Source organism: Ovis canadensis, chromosome 8 (assembly GCF_042477335.2).
Source record: "Ovis canadensis isolate MfBH-ARS-UI-01 breed Bighorn chromosome 8, ARS-UI_OviCan_v2, whole genome shotgun sequence".
Taxonomy (NCBI): Eukaryota; Metazoa; Chordata; class Mammalia; order Artiodactyla; family Bovidae; genus Ovis; species Ovis canadensis.
Genome location: NC_091252.1, coordinates 101,577,496 through 101,592,969, shown reverse-complemented (window position 1 = coordinate 101,592,969; position 15,474 = coordinate 101,577,496). Strand labels below are relative to the sequence as shown.

Genomic DNA, 15,474 nt, shown 5'->3' with positions numbered 1-15,474 from the left:
TCCTTCTCCAGGGGATCTTCTTTTATTAAAATTGTATGTATAGTAAGACCCAATAATTTATGTGCAAAAAGCATTTTAAAAGCCCTGTGGCTCATACGGTAAAGCACCTGCCTACACTGCGGGAGACCAGGGTTCGAGCCCTGGGTAGGGAAGATCCTCTGGAGAAGGAAATGGCAACCCACTCCAGTACTCTTGCCTGGAAAATCCCATGGACGGAGGAGCCCAGTAGGCTACAGTCCATGGGGTCACAAAGAGTCGGACACAGCTGAGGGACTTCACTAGAAACTTTAAACACTTATATAACCAGATTACCATTACTAAGGTCTGAATAAAATCACATTGTAATGACCTTTCTAATAACTAGCTGAGTCAATCAAAGTAAAAGGGCAGAAAGCTCTACACTGTATCTCTTTAAGAGACTGAGAAAAAAAATACAGAATTACACACTAAAAATAACAAAACAGGCTACAGGGACGCTTTCCCTTAACTGCACAGCACCAGGGTCTAGCCTCCAAGCACCAGGAAAGCGCCAGGGTGGGCAAAGCCGCGAGGACCAGGCTCTCGTGCGTCCCGTGTCCCTTCTGCTGCTCCTACCCTCTTCCTGTGACGTGACGAGTTCCTGAGGGGGGTGTGCACAGTCCTCTCTCTCATCTGTGTTTCTACTACAGGCTTCTGCTCTGGGGTTGCCCAGCTTGCAGCCCTGACTGTCTGTGTCACACACACTGGAGTGCAGCTGGTTAACAGTGCTGTCTGAGTCTCAGGTGCACGGTAAATGGATTCGGTTATGCACACACATGAATCCACTCTCTTCCAAATCCCTTCCTCGTTTAGGCTAGCACAGGATGCTGAGCAGAGCTCCCTGTGCTCCGCAGGAGGGCCTTGTTGGTTACCCATTCTATTCTCCGTATTTTTAAAGTGCCAGCTATCATCCATTTTAAAATCAGAGTTTCTCTCTGTGTATGTAGCTTCATGACACATGCCTCACTGTTCCAGGTGTTTATTCTGCTGATCACCACCTGTTACGGGCTGTACTGTGTCCTCTGAAATTCACACTGTGAAACCCCAACACTCAGGGGATAAACCTGGGGTAAACTTCGGACTGTGACCTCATCTTGAGAAAGGATCTTGAGAGAAGGAATCAAGTTAACTGAAGTCAGTAGGTCTGGGGTCCCTATGAAAGGCGGAGGCTGGGGCAGAGATGTGGCCTGGGAGAGGCCTCCTGAAGACGGAGGTGCAGGCGGGATGCTGGAGACCAGCAGCCACAGTGGAAGGCTCGGGAGCTACCGAAAAGCTCTCCCTCTGGGAACCACTGTGCCCCGACCTCAGTCTCAGACCTCCAGCCTCCAGGACAAAGTGCTTCTTTTGTTTAAGCTACCAGATTGTTGTACCTTGTGAGAGTGGCCAACAGAGGGGTACACCACTGTCTCATCCTAAGCGCATGTGAAGACCCCGGGGAGGGGCCGAGACGCCCCGGGGGAGTCAGAGATGCTGGGGACCACGCGGCCACAATGCCGGTCCCACCCACCTGCACGATCCGGCTCAGGTGGCAGTCAGCCGCCAGCTCCAGGCCCTGCTTCTCGGCCCAGGCCTCCACGTGCCCGAGCTGCTGGCGGAGGATGGCGCCCCAGTAGTGGGAGCAGAGCCCCGACTCGGGCTCGGTCACCAGCCGGTTGAACAGCCACATGTTGATGAAGTGGAAGAGCTGGGAGAAGAGCTGGATGGTCAGCGCGGCGTTGACCCGGCAGCGACGCAGCAGGGACATGGCGCCCGTGAGCGTGTGCAGCACGTCGTCTGTGAGGGGAGAGGGCTCGTGGTCAGCGGCCGCCCCCCTCTGCTCGACACCTGCCCGTCCAGCCACACGCTGGTGTCCACCGCACCGACCGAGAGCCCCAGCAGGGCCCCCAAGATGAGAGCTGTTCCTGTATGGAACACAAGGGGGTTCGCCACACCAGGATGACGTCCCGCGGACTCTGATCACACCCGCCCCTCAGACCGCGGATGCTGAGGCGAGCGCCCCTGAGACCACGGACGCTGAGGCGAGCGCCCCTCAGACTGCGGATATTAAAATGAAGGTAAATGCAGAGGTGGGAAGGAGGGGCTGAAGCAGAAAGAGAAAGGCCTAACCTATTTTTGGTCTCTGCAGACTGTCCTCTTCAGGGTCGTCCAGAAAAGCGGGCATGTAATTATTCAGCTCTGACTGCAGACAGTGAACCAGGTACCTGAAAACATTGACAGTTTTAATAACCTCAGCGTGACGCCCTGCTACTATCACACAGGTAAAACAGTATGTACTGTTTAGAAATATTTCCCATGTACAACATCTATGTAATGGTTTTCCTCTCAGGTTTCATACTTAATTGAGCTCAATTTATTAAACCAACACATTCTGCGTGTAGCTATTTATGCTTCAGCTGTGCTCACATACTAGTAAAGTAATGCTCAAAATCCTTCCAGCTAGGGTTCAATGGTACCTGAACTGAGAATTTCCAGAGGTACAAGCTGGGTTTAGAAAAAGGCAGAGGAACCAAAGATCAAATTGCGAACATCCATTCAATCATAGAGAAAGCAAGGGAATCCCAGAAAAACATCTACTTCTGCTTTACTGACTATGTGACTGTGTGAAACACAGTGAACGGTGGGAAATTCTTAAAAAGATGGGAACACCAGACTACTTTACTTATATGTGGGTCAAGAAGCAATAGTTAGAACCGGACATGGGAAAACAAACTGGTTCCAAATTGCGAAAGGAGTACATCAAGGCTGTATACTGTCACCCTGCTTATTTAACTTCTACACAGAGGGTATCATGTGAAATGCTGGACTGGATGAAGCACAAGCTGGAATCAAGATTGCCAGGAGGAATATCAATAACCTCAGATACGCAGATGATATCACCCTTATGGCAGAAAGTGAAGAGGAACTAAAGAGCTTCTTGGTAAGAGTGAAAGAGAAAAGTGAAAAAGCTGGCTTGAAAATCAACATTCAAAACCTAAGATCTCAAGAGGGAGGGGACACATGTACATCCATGCCTAATTCATGCTGATGTATGGCAGAAATCAAATCATTATTTATAAAGCAATTATCCTTCAATTAGAAATAAAGTGAAAAAAAAAAGGCAAAAAACAAGTAATATCATGACATCTGGTCTCGGGCTTCAAAATCACTGTGAAAGGTTACTGCAGCCATGAAATTTTAAAAGACACTTCCCCTTCGAGGCAAACCTATGACAAACCTAGACAGCATATTAAAAAGCAGAGACATTACTTTGCTGACAAAGGTCCGTACAGGCAAAGCTAAGGTTTACCAGCTGTCATGTATGCATGTGACAGTTGGACCATAAAGGCTGAGCACTGAAGAAATGATGGTTTTGAACTGTGGTGTTGGACAAGACTCTTGACAGTCCCTTGGATTGCAAGGAGATCCAACCAGTCAATCCTAAAGGAAATTAGTCCTGAATATTCAGTGGGAGTGGAGAAGGCAATGGCAACCCACTCCGGTACTCTTGCCTGGAAAATCCCATAGACAGAGGAGCCTAGTGGGCTGCAGTCCACAGGGACTCAAAGAGTCGGACATGACTGAACGACTTTCACTTTTCACTTTCATGCCATTGGAGAAGGAAATGGCAACCCATTCCAGTGTTCTTGCCTGGAGAATCCCAGGGATGGGGGAGCCTGGTGGGCTGCCATCTATGGGGTTGCACACAGTCGGAAACAACTGAAGCAACTTAGCAGCAGCAGCATTCAGTGGAAGGACTGATGCTGAAGCTGAAACTCAAATGGCCACCTGATGCGAAGAGCCAATTCACTGGAAAAGGCTCTGATGCTGGGAAAGACTGAGGGCAGGAGGAGAAGGGGTGGCAGAGGACCAGGTGGTTGGACGGCATCACCGACTCAATGGTCATGAGGTGTTTGAGCAAGCTCCAGCAGACAGTGAAGGGCAGGGAGTCCTGGCATGCTGCAGTCTATGGGGTGGCAAAGAGTCAGACATGACTTAGCAACTGAACAACACTGACACTTCTTGATATCTATCTTCGGTTAGGGTGAATAAAAATCTTTAGAATGAGCTCTGAAGATTTAAAGAGAAAGAGTGATTGAAGGCTTCACAGACGTGGGTTCTCACTTGAAGGCCATCTGGACCAAGTGCGCCAGGACGTCCTGTGCATCCAGCGTGATCCGACTGAGGTCTCGGTCCTGCTTGATGAAGTTGAGCAGCTCAGATGCGTTGGCCATCCAGAAGGCAAGGGCCCCTGCAATGTTCTTCTGTTTCTGCAGACAGAAGGCAGCTCCGTAAGCAGCCACAGGACAAACAGCACAGACGAAAGGAATGCTCCTGAAAAGCTGCCGAAGATAGACCAGTACCTCCCCATTCTCGCCAGGGCACTGAGCACAGATACCAGATACTTGCAGAGGAATTTGGGTGCAGATGCAGCAATGGGCAGTCAGCCCCACTGCAACTTCTCAGGATTCAGGTACAGACACATGGCTCTAGTGAGCAACAATTTATGGCACCAGTGCAGAAAAGAGCCATCAATACCAACACCGAATTGGAGGCTGCACTGTATCTGGTAATCTGTGACGCGCACACACACACGTATCCATGGTTACCCACCGCCACCCTGATACTCGAAGTCACTGGCAAGGACACCAAGCAACTTGGTATCAAGTACTGATCTATCGCGTCATCTCCCGACCACATGAGCAGGCCAGGCAACCTCAGATGAGATCCAAAGAATAGGAACCAAGGATAAACAACAAAGAGGAGAAACAGAACTGTTGTCATTTCATATCCACACTGAAGTGCATTAAGCAAAAGTTATGAAATGCTGATAAAGGTTGCACAGTCAAAAAAGGATTTTAGTACTGCATGTTCCAGCTGCTGAATGAGTGTTATGAGCCTCAGTCCAGTTGTTTTGTACTTTGACATGGAAGCAGCATGAGAAACTCAGCTAAGCCAACACAGCTAGGATCGGCTCCCAGCAGTATGTCCTACCTGATCAACCTGGTCTACTTCCTGGAGAAAAACAGACGAGGGGAAACCAAGCAGAACGAGAGAAAGAAACTCGTAAACAGTCATGATCGTTAAAAAAAAATCAAAACACTAACATGAAGGCACGACATGAGGGCACGACATTTAGTTACGCTATTCCATGTTACACACTCCTTGTGGCTGCGAGGAGCTCGGGAAATCTAGGGCATAAAGGGGGAGGCTTCCTCCTCTTAACACTGGCACAAAAACTAAGGGAGTTCCTAGACTTTCTCTGTATAGAAGATGTTGCAATGAACAAGTGAATACACCAATTTCCTTGAAAGATTTACAAAGAACGGGCTTCCTAACGTCCCTGAGCAGCCCTGTGTGTGTGAGCCCTGTGTCCATGACCTCAGAGTCTGTTCCCCTGGACCAGCTAGTGAGGATGAAGGCACAGGAAAGACCAACAAAAACACTAAGCATTGAAAACTCTAAAATGTATCAAAAACTTGTATTATTTCTATACTACAAAGGAGCAAACTGCTTTTTCCACGTAGGTTTCTTATAAAGATTTTTAATTATTCTAAAATTCCTCCCTAAAATTCAAGATTCTTTCAATCACACACTAAACCTAGATCTTAAGTATGAAAGCCTTAATAATGTGATTTCACTGCCAGTTCCAGTAAGATAAGCCCATCCCAAGTGTCTGCTGATGGGAGTTTCATAATCTGAAATCCAAGCACGAGGGAGACAGACAGCAGCTCTGAACAACAGCTGAAAAGGAAATCCACGTTTGTGTATAAAATCACAGGAGTAACACGATCGTGCCCAAACAGAAGAGCTTCCTGTTGATCTACTTCCTCCCTCAGGGGAAGGACTCTTAAACTCCTCAGAGTCACAGGCTAACCACTCACACAGGAGAAACCTTTTTTTGAAAATGTTAAAAAAGCCTTCTATGACAGTTCTGAGGGGATGAAAAGATTAGCTTGCCTCCAACTATCCTGACAGGAAAAAAGCAACCAAATCATCTAACTGTGTCGCTTAAGATCACGTACCTAGAGTGTCACAGCTGAATAATGCTGACACGTGGTTTAGGAAAACGTTTTTAGAAGTCTGTAAATTTAAGGACTTTAAAGAATAAATCTTCAAGTTATCTCTAAGTGTGAAAAAGTGTTATGCCAATTTTATCAACTGTAGGCAAACAGTAGTAAAGGAAACAAACCATTCCACCAAGAGAACATGCTAATTTTCTGAAATTTGAAAACTGGTTTACGAAAGAAGTTGAGCCTGATTTTCATCGTGAGTGAGAAATGTCATCACGTCCACGATACCTACGCCCACGATGAGAAACCCAGAGGCCAACTACCAGCAGCCTGGTGGGGCCACAGTCAAAGAGCGAGTCCTTTTTTACAGCAACTGAAAGATTCTGCAGGTGGTCGTCAGGGACCCGTGGGGCAGGTGATGCAGGGAACTGCTTGGTGGGTGAGGGGTCTTGTCAGGAGGGACAGGGACCCCATGGAGCCAAGAAAAGGCACCCGCACAGCACTGAGGGCCCTGAATGCGACCCGGCTACTCACTTTGTAACAGTTCATTTTACAATACGTGAATTATTTTTTAATTCTCAATGCCCTCTCGCACCTAGTATAATTTTAAGGGTCTTTTTTGCGATCATTGTGTGACACTAACTTTCCCTTCCCTTAAATTTTGTAGGAAAGAAAACAAAAGAAAGGTTTGCATTTCAACTTTTAAAGCTATACAGTTTTGAATCCTTATACAACTTTTGCTTTAGAAAAAAAATTATTCGGATAAAGTCAAGCATGTAAGCAAATCTGAAACGTTAAAAAAAAAAGCAACTAACTCAGCTGATTTGAACGCTACCGCCAGTCACGGGCTGGTGCGGCCCTGCGTCAGCGCTTACCTGGATCACCCCTTCCATCATGCTCACCATCCTGTTGACGAGGGCCATGACTTTGTGCGTGCGCTCCGCAGGGCTGGCGTCGGGTCTGTACTGGCTGGACAATACATACCGACACGCCATGTATAGCACGTACGTGGGTGACAGCTTAAAATGGACTGTGGAGCTGTTAGTGTAATTTATAATGGCAGATAAAAATGAATCTTCAGCTGTGAAAAGATTTCAAAGCAGACAAAAAGAGACATGAAAACTCAGATGAAGAAAAATGGAATAAGAAATAATTCACTACCAGTGGACTCTGAAATTACTCACAACTTTCCCTGAATTCAATGCTTGCAGGCAGAATCAGGTCAGGCCCGGGAGCATCCTGAGTTCTGAAAGAGCAAAGTGGCCGTCTCTTAAAACCAGGTCACACTAGCTAACAGCACCCCAACAAACTGTGGATTCTGCAGCTATTTTTTAAAAGTTAATACTGCATACAGTCTTGGCTCATTTTCACGTGGAGCCTATTCCAGTATGTGGGAGAGGGAACTGGGGGTCATCCTAGCCCGGCTGCTCACGGGTCAGATCCTGAGTATCTGCTTCTGTCAGGAGAACACAGCCAACCACGAGTCTGTTCTTGATGAAGACACCCTGCACCGTAGAGATGGGCCTGCCGAGCACCCGCTACCACGATGGCTCGAGTAACAGTGACAGACACCACTGGGACAAAGAGAAAGTCTAAAGCTCTCTGAGCTTGAAACTGAGCTCTCACACAAGAGAGGGAAAAACGCCCTAACAGCCGGACATTGCCTGCCTCTCCTGGTCAAGTCAGACGGGCGGTCCCTGCCAGTGCGGCCCGCAGCTGCGCTGTGTCAGCATCTGTTCAGACGCACAGCGACGGCACCTCAGGGTGACTGAGGCAGCTGACCACAGGGCTATGGGCCGGCTCGGAGAACCGCAGCAGCCCCAGCAACAGTCTCATCCTGCCAAGTTCGCCTTCTCCGCGCACCAAAGACGAGTAAGGGGAAGATACAACAGGAATCCATTCAAGCTACTGTAGACGTCAAAAGCAAAAACAAAAACCTTCTTTTCACCAAATTATGTGCTTCCGAATTTATTACCCAGCCTATAATTCATTAATTTGGATTTAACTCCATGCTTTAGGTATAAAAATGCTCTTAGATTATTATTCAAAAGCTCAACTGTTCTTAACACGTCTTTCTTGCACTGCCGTATCTGTAAGCATCTAGAACTGCAGACAGAGCGCTTATTTTTCAATTTAACACCCACAACATGAAGCTGGGTAAAGTTTACCAATTTTCTTAATGCTTTATCACTTCAACAAATCTAATAAAAATAAGGAACTTAAATTCTCATTGAAAAATTTAAAAAAATGTGTCAGTGATGCTTAAAAGTTATCCCCATCGTTCAAAAAGATTTTTTCCTTGACTAAAATTAGCATTAAATCATTCACTGATTAAGCCTCTCAGATTTTATGACTAAACCAGTGAAGAGAACTGCAGATGTGAAAAACGAGAGACTGGAATGGGAAGAACCATGTTTTCATTACCGTCTTCATATCCACAAAGTGACATAGATTTACATCTCAAGGAGAAGTTTAATAAGTCTTGCCAAAACAAAGGCCCTTGCAAAAAAATTTAATTAAGATATATGCTCATAGAAAAAATAATTCCTAACATACAATTAATCATCACATGGTTATTTTGATGCCATATTATACTACATTTACTTATTAACTGTGTATACTTATTAATTTTTCATATCCTGAAGACATTATGCCCATCAATCTTCCCCTGCCCCATATCAGTTATTTGCTTCTTCAAATATCTGTGGGCTAAGAACCACTATACATACACCTCGATCACCTTATAAGCAGACGGAGGTACTCCGCATAGTACTAACTCAGCATCCTGAACATCTTACTCTATAACATGCTGCCAAAAACAAGCATGGACACAGAAAGCAGACTACTCATTATTATAGCTAAAAAAAAACCTGAAATATAATTTATACTGTAATTATAAAAAATTCACAAAAAAATACTGAATAATAACCAAAAGCAGACAATAAAAACGAAGTAAAAACATGAGGTTCCCATATGAGTCTACAGATTTAATGACTGGGATGAATGTCACTAACATCTTAGGAGGCACAGTGCCCTCTGCTGCAAGATGTAAGAACTGCACCTGCAGCCTGTCGCTCAACTGGGCCCCGAGCAGCCCCGGCTAATGCCCTGGTGGCTGGGGCTGCGCGGTCCGAAGGGCTCCATCAGCAACCTGAGGCCCACTGCTGATGGTGATGGTGAGAGTCAAACGATGCCCCCTGCTTCCATCTCAGCACCGAGCCGAGCCATCTGCCCTCCCACACCGAGGCACGCTACCAGTCACAGGGAAACGGAACCCCGACTTATTAAGGTGGCGCACACTGAGAAACCCTGAGAAAAGGAAGGAAGAAAAGCTCCAAGCTCTCTGTTCAAAGGATCTAAGCAAGAACAACACCCGCAGCAGAAACGACATCTCGTCTGTCAGAGTCACTGGAGCAGGGAAAGGGCAGGTGGGCACTCTGACCCCTGAACACGCAGCTTCAACGCCACTTCTTCTAGATATGGGTAAAATGACTAGGCTTGTTTAAAAATAAAAATTACCAAATGATTAAAATCCTCTAAAAATTCCCTTTCTCCTGTTTTTACAGAGTAGCTACCATATTTAACAGCAACATTTTAATTCAGTCTCCTACTTCACCTAGACGTGGTCGAGGTATAAAGTGAGGGATACGACTGTCAATGAAGCATTTTCTTTTTTAATTCGGTGACATGAAAAGGAAGTACCCGTAAGGTCCTGCCCACATCCCAGAGGTGTCAGCTGGACCTCGAGAGCGGACCCCTGACCCAGCCCCTCTGTGCCCGCCCCAGCCCTGGGCACCCAGGGCCCTGCCCCACCTGCTGTCCTGCCGGCGGTAGTCCAGCTGCTGCTCCACGCGGACCATCGGCTTCACCATCCCTCGCTCGGCAGTGCTGGAGGCGGACGGCGTCCTGTCGCTGTCCAGCCTGGCGGCGCTCTGAGCCGGGGAGACATAGGCGCTTAAACAGAGTATGTGGCCAACCGTGTGTGACACCTGGTGTCGCAGGGGATGCGGGCGGGGGCCGGGGAGAGGGGCCACAGCCGCGCACCCGAGCACTCAGAGCCCATGTCCTGGGCAGAGAGGGCCCCTGCGGCATCTGGACCCCACGCGCTTCTCGGGTCAGGACACAGCAGAGAGAGCACATGCGCGGGGTGAAGAGGCAGGTCTCTATTTTACTTGTTTTAAGGAAGGATGTGCAAGCTCACTCATGACAGCGCAAACCCCAACAGAGAACTCAGTGCAGAAACTGGCTCATGTCCTGCCCTTGATCGACACAAGGAAAGGACACCCGCAGGGCAACCCACGTGGGGCACAGAAACCCCTCCAAGCAGTGCCCACTGTCAGCAGCCTGAGGCTAGTGGGGATGGCGACCAACGCTCAGAGAACCATCAGAACAGACCAACACATTCAGGTGCAAAGTTCACTGTAGCAAAAATCTCTGCCAGACTTCTCAGTGCCCTCCCTGTAGGCACTGAGCGCAGGCACGGAGCCCGCCAAGCAGGGAGTGACATACCCTGCGCGGAACGCACCTCCCACTCCTTGCGTCACCCCCAAACGTGGCTGCACAGCCTGCTCTGAAAAGACACTTTTCTGCATGTTGTAAACAGCGTGTAGTACAACTTTTATGTTATAGAACAATGACAGGGAAGTGGAGAGACCCAGCTTCCCCGTGTCTCAGCCACCAACCAACCCACCCCAGGAACCAGCGGCAAGACAGCAACTACAGAGAAAGCAGCAGCTGCCGTCTCAGGCCCAGGTCGAGGCGGGGTGGGGGAGCCTCTCCCCGGCAGCAGGCTGCCACCCAGAGCAAGCATGGTGCAGGAGAGAAGGGTCCCGGGCAAGGGCGGTGCCTGCAGAGAGGAGGAGGTGGCCGGGAGCTGGGACCAAGCTGAGGTCACAAGCGCAGCAGTCGTGACCTCTGGGGTGACCTGATCTGAGCACGGAGTCCAGTCCTAGAGGACAAGCCTGGGACACACCACTTGGAGAAAAAGCACAAGCTCCTGGCCTCTGCGGCCGTTCCCGCGGACCACAAGACACAGGCTGCCCGCACACAGGCCCCGCAAAGCCTGCACCACGCTTCCCTGCGGGTGTCGTCAGAGGTTCACCACTGCCGCCCTGCCACGTTAACACGGTCCTATCGGTGACGGACAAGCACCTACCTTGCTCGCTGGTAAGGCCATTCCACTGTGAACGTCTCCTCCTAAATCAAAAGTTGTCTCCTGAACAATTCTGTTGAGATAAAACAAGAAAGCCACAGAATTAATAGCTCTCAAATCAGAGGCAGTCTCTTCTTAATAGTACAAATTGTTAAATATCTGTGCAAAGATCTTCAAGAAATCACTTTACTATCAGACTATGAATCTAATGACTAAAAGATAACTATACTAACTTTATGAACTGTTTTTTCCAACACGTACTGAATGCTCTCAAGATAGGAGTTTTTAAAACTAGGAACACAAAATTGAAAAAAATCATAAAGAAAAAAAGGAGCTCTTCTATTGTGTGAGTTTCTTAATTTTCCAGTGTAACATGGACCCATTTGCACTGCATTTTGGGTATGTGAACAATTACAAAGTGACCCGATCATGACGTGATGGCAGAGCTCACGATGGCATGGTGCTCAGGGATGCAGACGAGATGAACACATGGGTCCATCGACACAGCACCAGACCCATCACCCTGCACAGATCATCGACACCAACTGAGATGTCCGGGGGGCACCCCACCACCAAGGCTTTGAAGACAGAGAGCCCAGGTCAGCAGCTAAGAGCACACACACGTCAGGCACCCTTTGAGGAACCGGAGTAAGAGGAGCAAACGAAGCCCGAGCGCAGATAGCCGAGACAGGGACTGAAAGAGAGCAGCCAAGACCGCAAGAGACGGCTCCTTTAGAAGACGAGCAGACAGGCCTCCCGCTGGACTGACCCAGAGAGAGAGAGAGGACTCAAGTCAACTGGAGGGACTGAAAGAGAGCAGCCAAGACCCCAAGAGACGGCTCCTTTAGAAGACGAGCAGACAGACCTCCCATTGGACTGACCCAGAGAGAGAGAGAGAGAGAGAGAAAGGACTCAAGTAAACTGGAAATGAAAGAGAAGACACTACAGTCAACACATAGAGACACATCAGAACACACCACCGTGAACAACAATGCCCCAACTGGACAACCCGGAAGAAATGGATAAACTTCTAGAAACAAAATCTCGCGAGACTAAAGCACGAAGAAACAGAAAATCTGAACAGATTAATCACTGGAAAGGAGAGTGAATCAGTAACCAATGGCCTCCCAACAAACTGAAGTCCAGGACCAGATGGCTTCCCTGGTGAGTTCCACCAAACATTTAAAGAAGAGTTAACACAAATGCCCAAACTATTCCAAAACACAGAAGAGGGTGGGGGGACACTTTCAAACTCGTTTTACGAGCCACCATCGCCCTGATGCCAAAAACAAGACGGATACCACAAGAAAAGAGACTTTCAAGCCAACATTCCCACTGAGCAGAGACGCAAACATTTCAACAAAACATCAGCAAACCCAATTCAACAATACAGTAAGATGCTCATTCACCAAGATAACAGTGACTGATCCCAGCAATGCCAGATGGTTCAACACTCACAAGCCAATCCATGTGGTACACCACGTTAACAAAAAAAGGAAGGGTAAAAATCACATGATCGTCTCAACACACACAGGACAAGATTTGACAAAACTCAACATTCATGTATGGGACCCCCCTGGTGGCCCAGTGGTGAACAGGCTGCCTTCCAATGCACGTGGTGTGGGTTCACTTCCTGGTTGGGGAAGTAAGATTGACCCCACGTGCCGCGGGGCAACTAAGCCGTGTCCCACTACTAGAGAAGCCCCCGTGTGCTGCAACGAAGACCTGCAGAGCCAAAAAGCACGTGTTTCTACACACTAGTAACAGTGTCAGAGGGATTAGGAAAACAATTCCAATTCATTACTGCATCAAAAAGTAGAGAACACCTAAATTTAACCAAGGAAGTAAAAACCAAATACACTGAAAACTTTAAGACATTCATCACAGAAATGGAAGAAGACACAAATAAATGGAAGATATGAGATATTTCGTGTTCACGGACTGGAAGAATTAATATAGCTAAAATGTCCATTCTACCCAATGTAAATTTGGAAAACTCAGCAGTGGCCACAGGACTGGAAAAGGGCAGTTTTCATTCCAATTCCAAAGAAAGGCAATGCAAAAGAATGCTCAAACTATCGCACAATTGCACTCATCTCACATGCTCAAAATTCTCCAAGTCAGGCTTCAGCAATACATGAACCGTGAACTCCCTGATGTTCAAGCTGGTTTTAGAAAAGGCAGAGGAACCAGAGATCAAATTGCCAACATCCGTCGGATCATGGAAAAAGCAGGAGAGTTCCAGAAAAACATCTATTTCTGCTTTATTGAGTATGCCAAAGCCTTTGACTGTGTGGATCACAATAAACTGTGGAAAATTATTCAAGAGATGGGAATACCAGACCACCTAACCTGCCTCTTGAGAAATTTGTATGCAGGTCAGGAATCAACAGTTAGAACTGGACATGGAACAACAGACTGGTTCCAAATAGGAAAAGGAGTACGTCAAGGCTGTATATTGTTATTCTGCTTATTTAACTTATCTGCAGAGCACATCATGAGAAACGCTGGACTGGAAGAAGCACAAGCTGGAATCAAGATTGCCGGGAGAAATATCAATAACCTCAGATATGCAGATGACACCACCCTTATGGCAAAAAGTGAAGAGGAGCTAAAAAGCCTCTTGATGAAAGTGAAAGAGGAGAGTGAAAAAGTTGTCTTAAAGCTCAACATTCAGAAAACAAAGATCATGGCATCCGGTCTCATCACTTCATGGGAAATAGATGGGGAAACGGTGGAAACAGTGTCAGACTTTATTTTTGGGGGCTCCAAAATCACTGCAGATGGTGACTGCAGCCATGAAATTAAAAGACGCTTACTCCTTGGAAGAAAAGTTATGATCAACCTAGATAGCACATTCAAAAGCAGAGACATTACTTTGCCTACTAAGGTCCAACTACTCAAGGCTATGATTTTTCCAGTAGTCATGTACGGATGTGAGAGTTGGACTGTGAAGAAGGCTGAGCGCCGAAGAATTGATGCTTTTGAACTGTGGTGTTGGAGAAGACTCTTGAGAGTCCCTTGGACTGCAAGGAGATCCAACCAGTCCATTCTGAAAGAGATCAGCCCTGGGATTTCTTTGGAAGGAATGATGCTAAAACTGAAGCTCCAGTACTTTGGCCACCTCATGAGAAGAGTTGACTCATTGGAAAAGACTCTGATGCTGGGAGGGATTGCGGGCAGGAGAAGAAGGGGACGACAGAGGATGAGATGGCTGGATAGCATCACAGACTCAATGGACGTGAGTCTGAGTGAACTCTGGGAGTTGGTGATGGACAGGGAGGCCTGACATGCTGCGATTCACGGGGTCGCAAAGAGTCGGACACGACTGAGCGACTGAAATGAACTGAACTGAACTGAACCCAATGAAAGACCAGAAACTATAAAACTGAGAGGAAAACATAGGCAGGACACTCTCTGACATAAATCACAGCAAGATCCTCTGTGACCCATGTCCTAGAGGAATGGAAATAAAAACAAAAATAAACAAGCGGGACCTAATTAAACTTAAAAGCTTTTGCACAGCAAAGGAAACTATAAACAAAGTGAAAAGATAACCCTCAGAATGGGAGAAAATAATAGCAAATGAAACAGCTGACCAAGGATTAATCTCCAAAATATACCAGCAGCTCATGTAGCTCTATACCAGGAAAAAAAAAAAAAACTTCTCCAACGGAGACATACAGATGGCTATTAAACACGCAAAAAGATGCTCAGCCTCACTCATTATTAGAGAAACACAAGCCCAAACCACAAAGAGGCGTCACCTCACAGGGTTGGCATGGCCGTCTTCAAAAACTCTGCAAACAACAAACGCTGGAGAGGGGGTGGAGGAAAGAGAACCCTTTAGCACTGTTGGTGGGAATGCAAACTGATGGAGATTCCTTAAAAAAAAAAAATCTAGGAATAAAACTAGCACATGACCCACTACTGAGCATATACCCTGAGAAGATCAAAACTGAAAAGACACAGGTGCCCTGACGTTCATCGCTGGGACAGGGAAACCTCCTGGCTGTCCATGGACAGATGAACAGAGCTGTGGGGTGCGACAGCTAGTTATGGATGTACATATAAGTACCAGTATAATCGACTACTAAGCTGTTTCCACTAGTTTCGCAGGAGAAAGATACTAGTGATCGAGTTCCACAGCGGCACCACCCTGACACGATCTTGGCTCATCCGGAGACGTGACTAGACAAGACACTGCAGCCCCACAAAGCAGGACCCTCTGCGGCAGAACAGCAGCAGGAGGCCGAGCTCTCACAGACGCACATCCGAGCAAGACCGAGAGACTGACAGGGCACAGAAGCTCCC

General features: G+C 47.3%; 1 protein-coding gene across 18 annotated transcripts in view; it reads right to left on the bottom strand.

Annotated features, from left to right (window-relative positions):
* The window catches only part of AFDN (afadin, adherens junction formation factor), a 111,964-nt gene that overhangs the window by 35,859 nt on the left and 60,631 nt on the right, over positions 1 to 15,474 (bottom strand). For 12 of the 18 annotated variants that reach the window (XM_069599354.1, XM_069599366.1, XM_069599358.1 and 9 more), the window contains exons 11-18: positions 11,164 to 11,233; positions 9,822 to 9,940; positions 7,193 to 7,254; positions 6,884 to 7,089; positions 4,990 to 5,010; positions 4,120 to 4,265; positions 2,125 to 2,219; positions 1,526 to 1,791 (exon numbers count right to left, since the gene is read on the bottom strand). In XM_069599354.1, coding sequence (XP_069455455.1) covers positions 1,526 to 1,791; positions 2,125 to 2,219; positions 4,120 to 4,265; positions 4,990 to 5,010; positions 6,884 to 7,089; positions 7,193 to 7,254; positions 9,822 to 9,940; positions 11,164 to 11,233 — 985 coding nt within the window. The remainder of the gene's footprint in view (positions 1 to 1,525; positions 1,792 to 2,124; positions 2,220 to 4,119; positions 4,266 to 4,989; positions 5,011 to 6,883; positions 7,090 to 7,192; positions 7,255 to 9,821; positions 9,941 to 11,163; positions 11,234 to 15,474) is intronic. The other 6 variants (XM_069599360.1, XM_069599370.1, XM_069599371.1 and 3 more) reach the window with 1 other exon arrangement.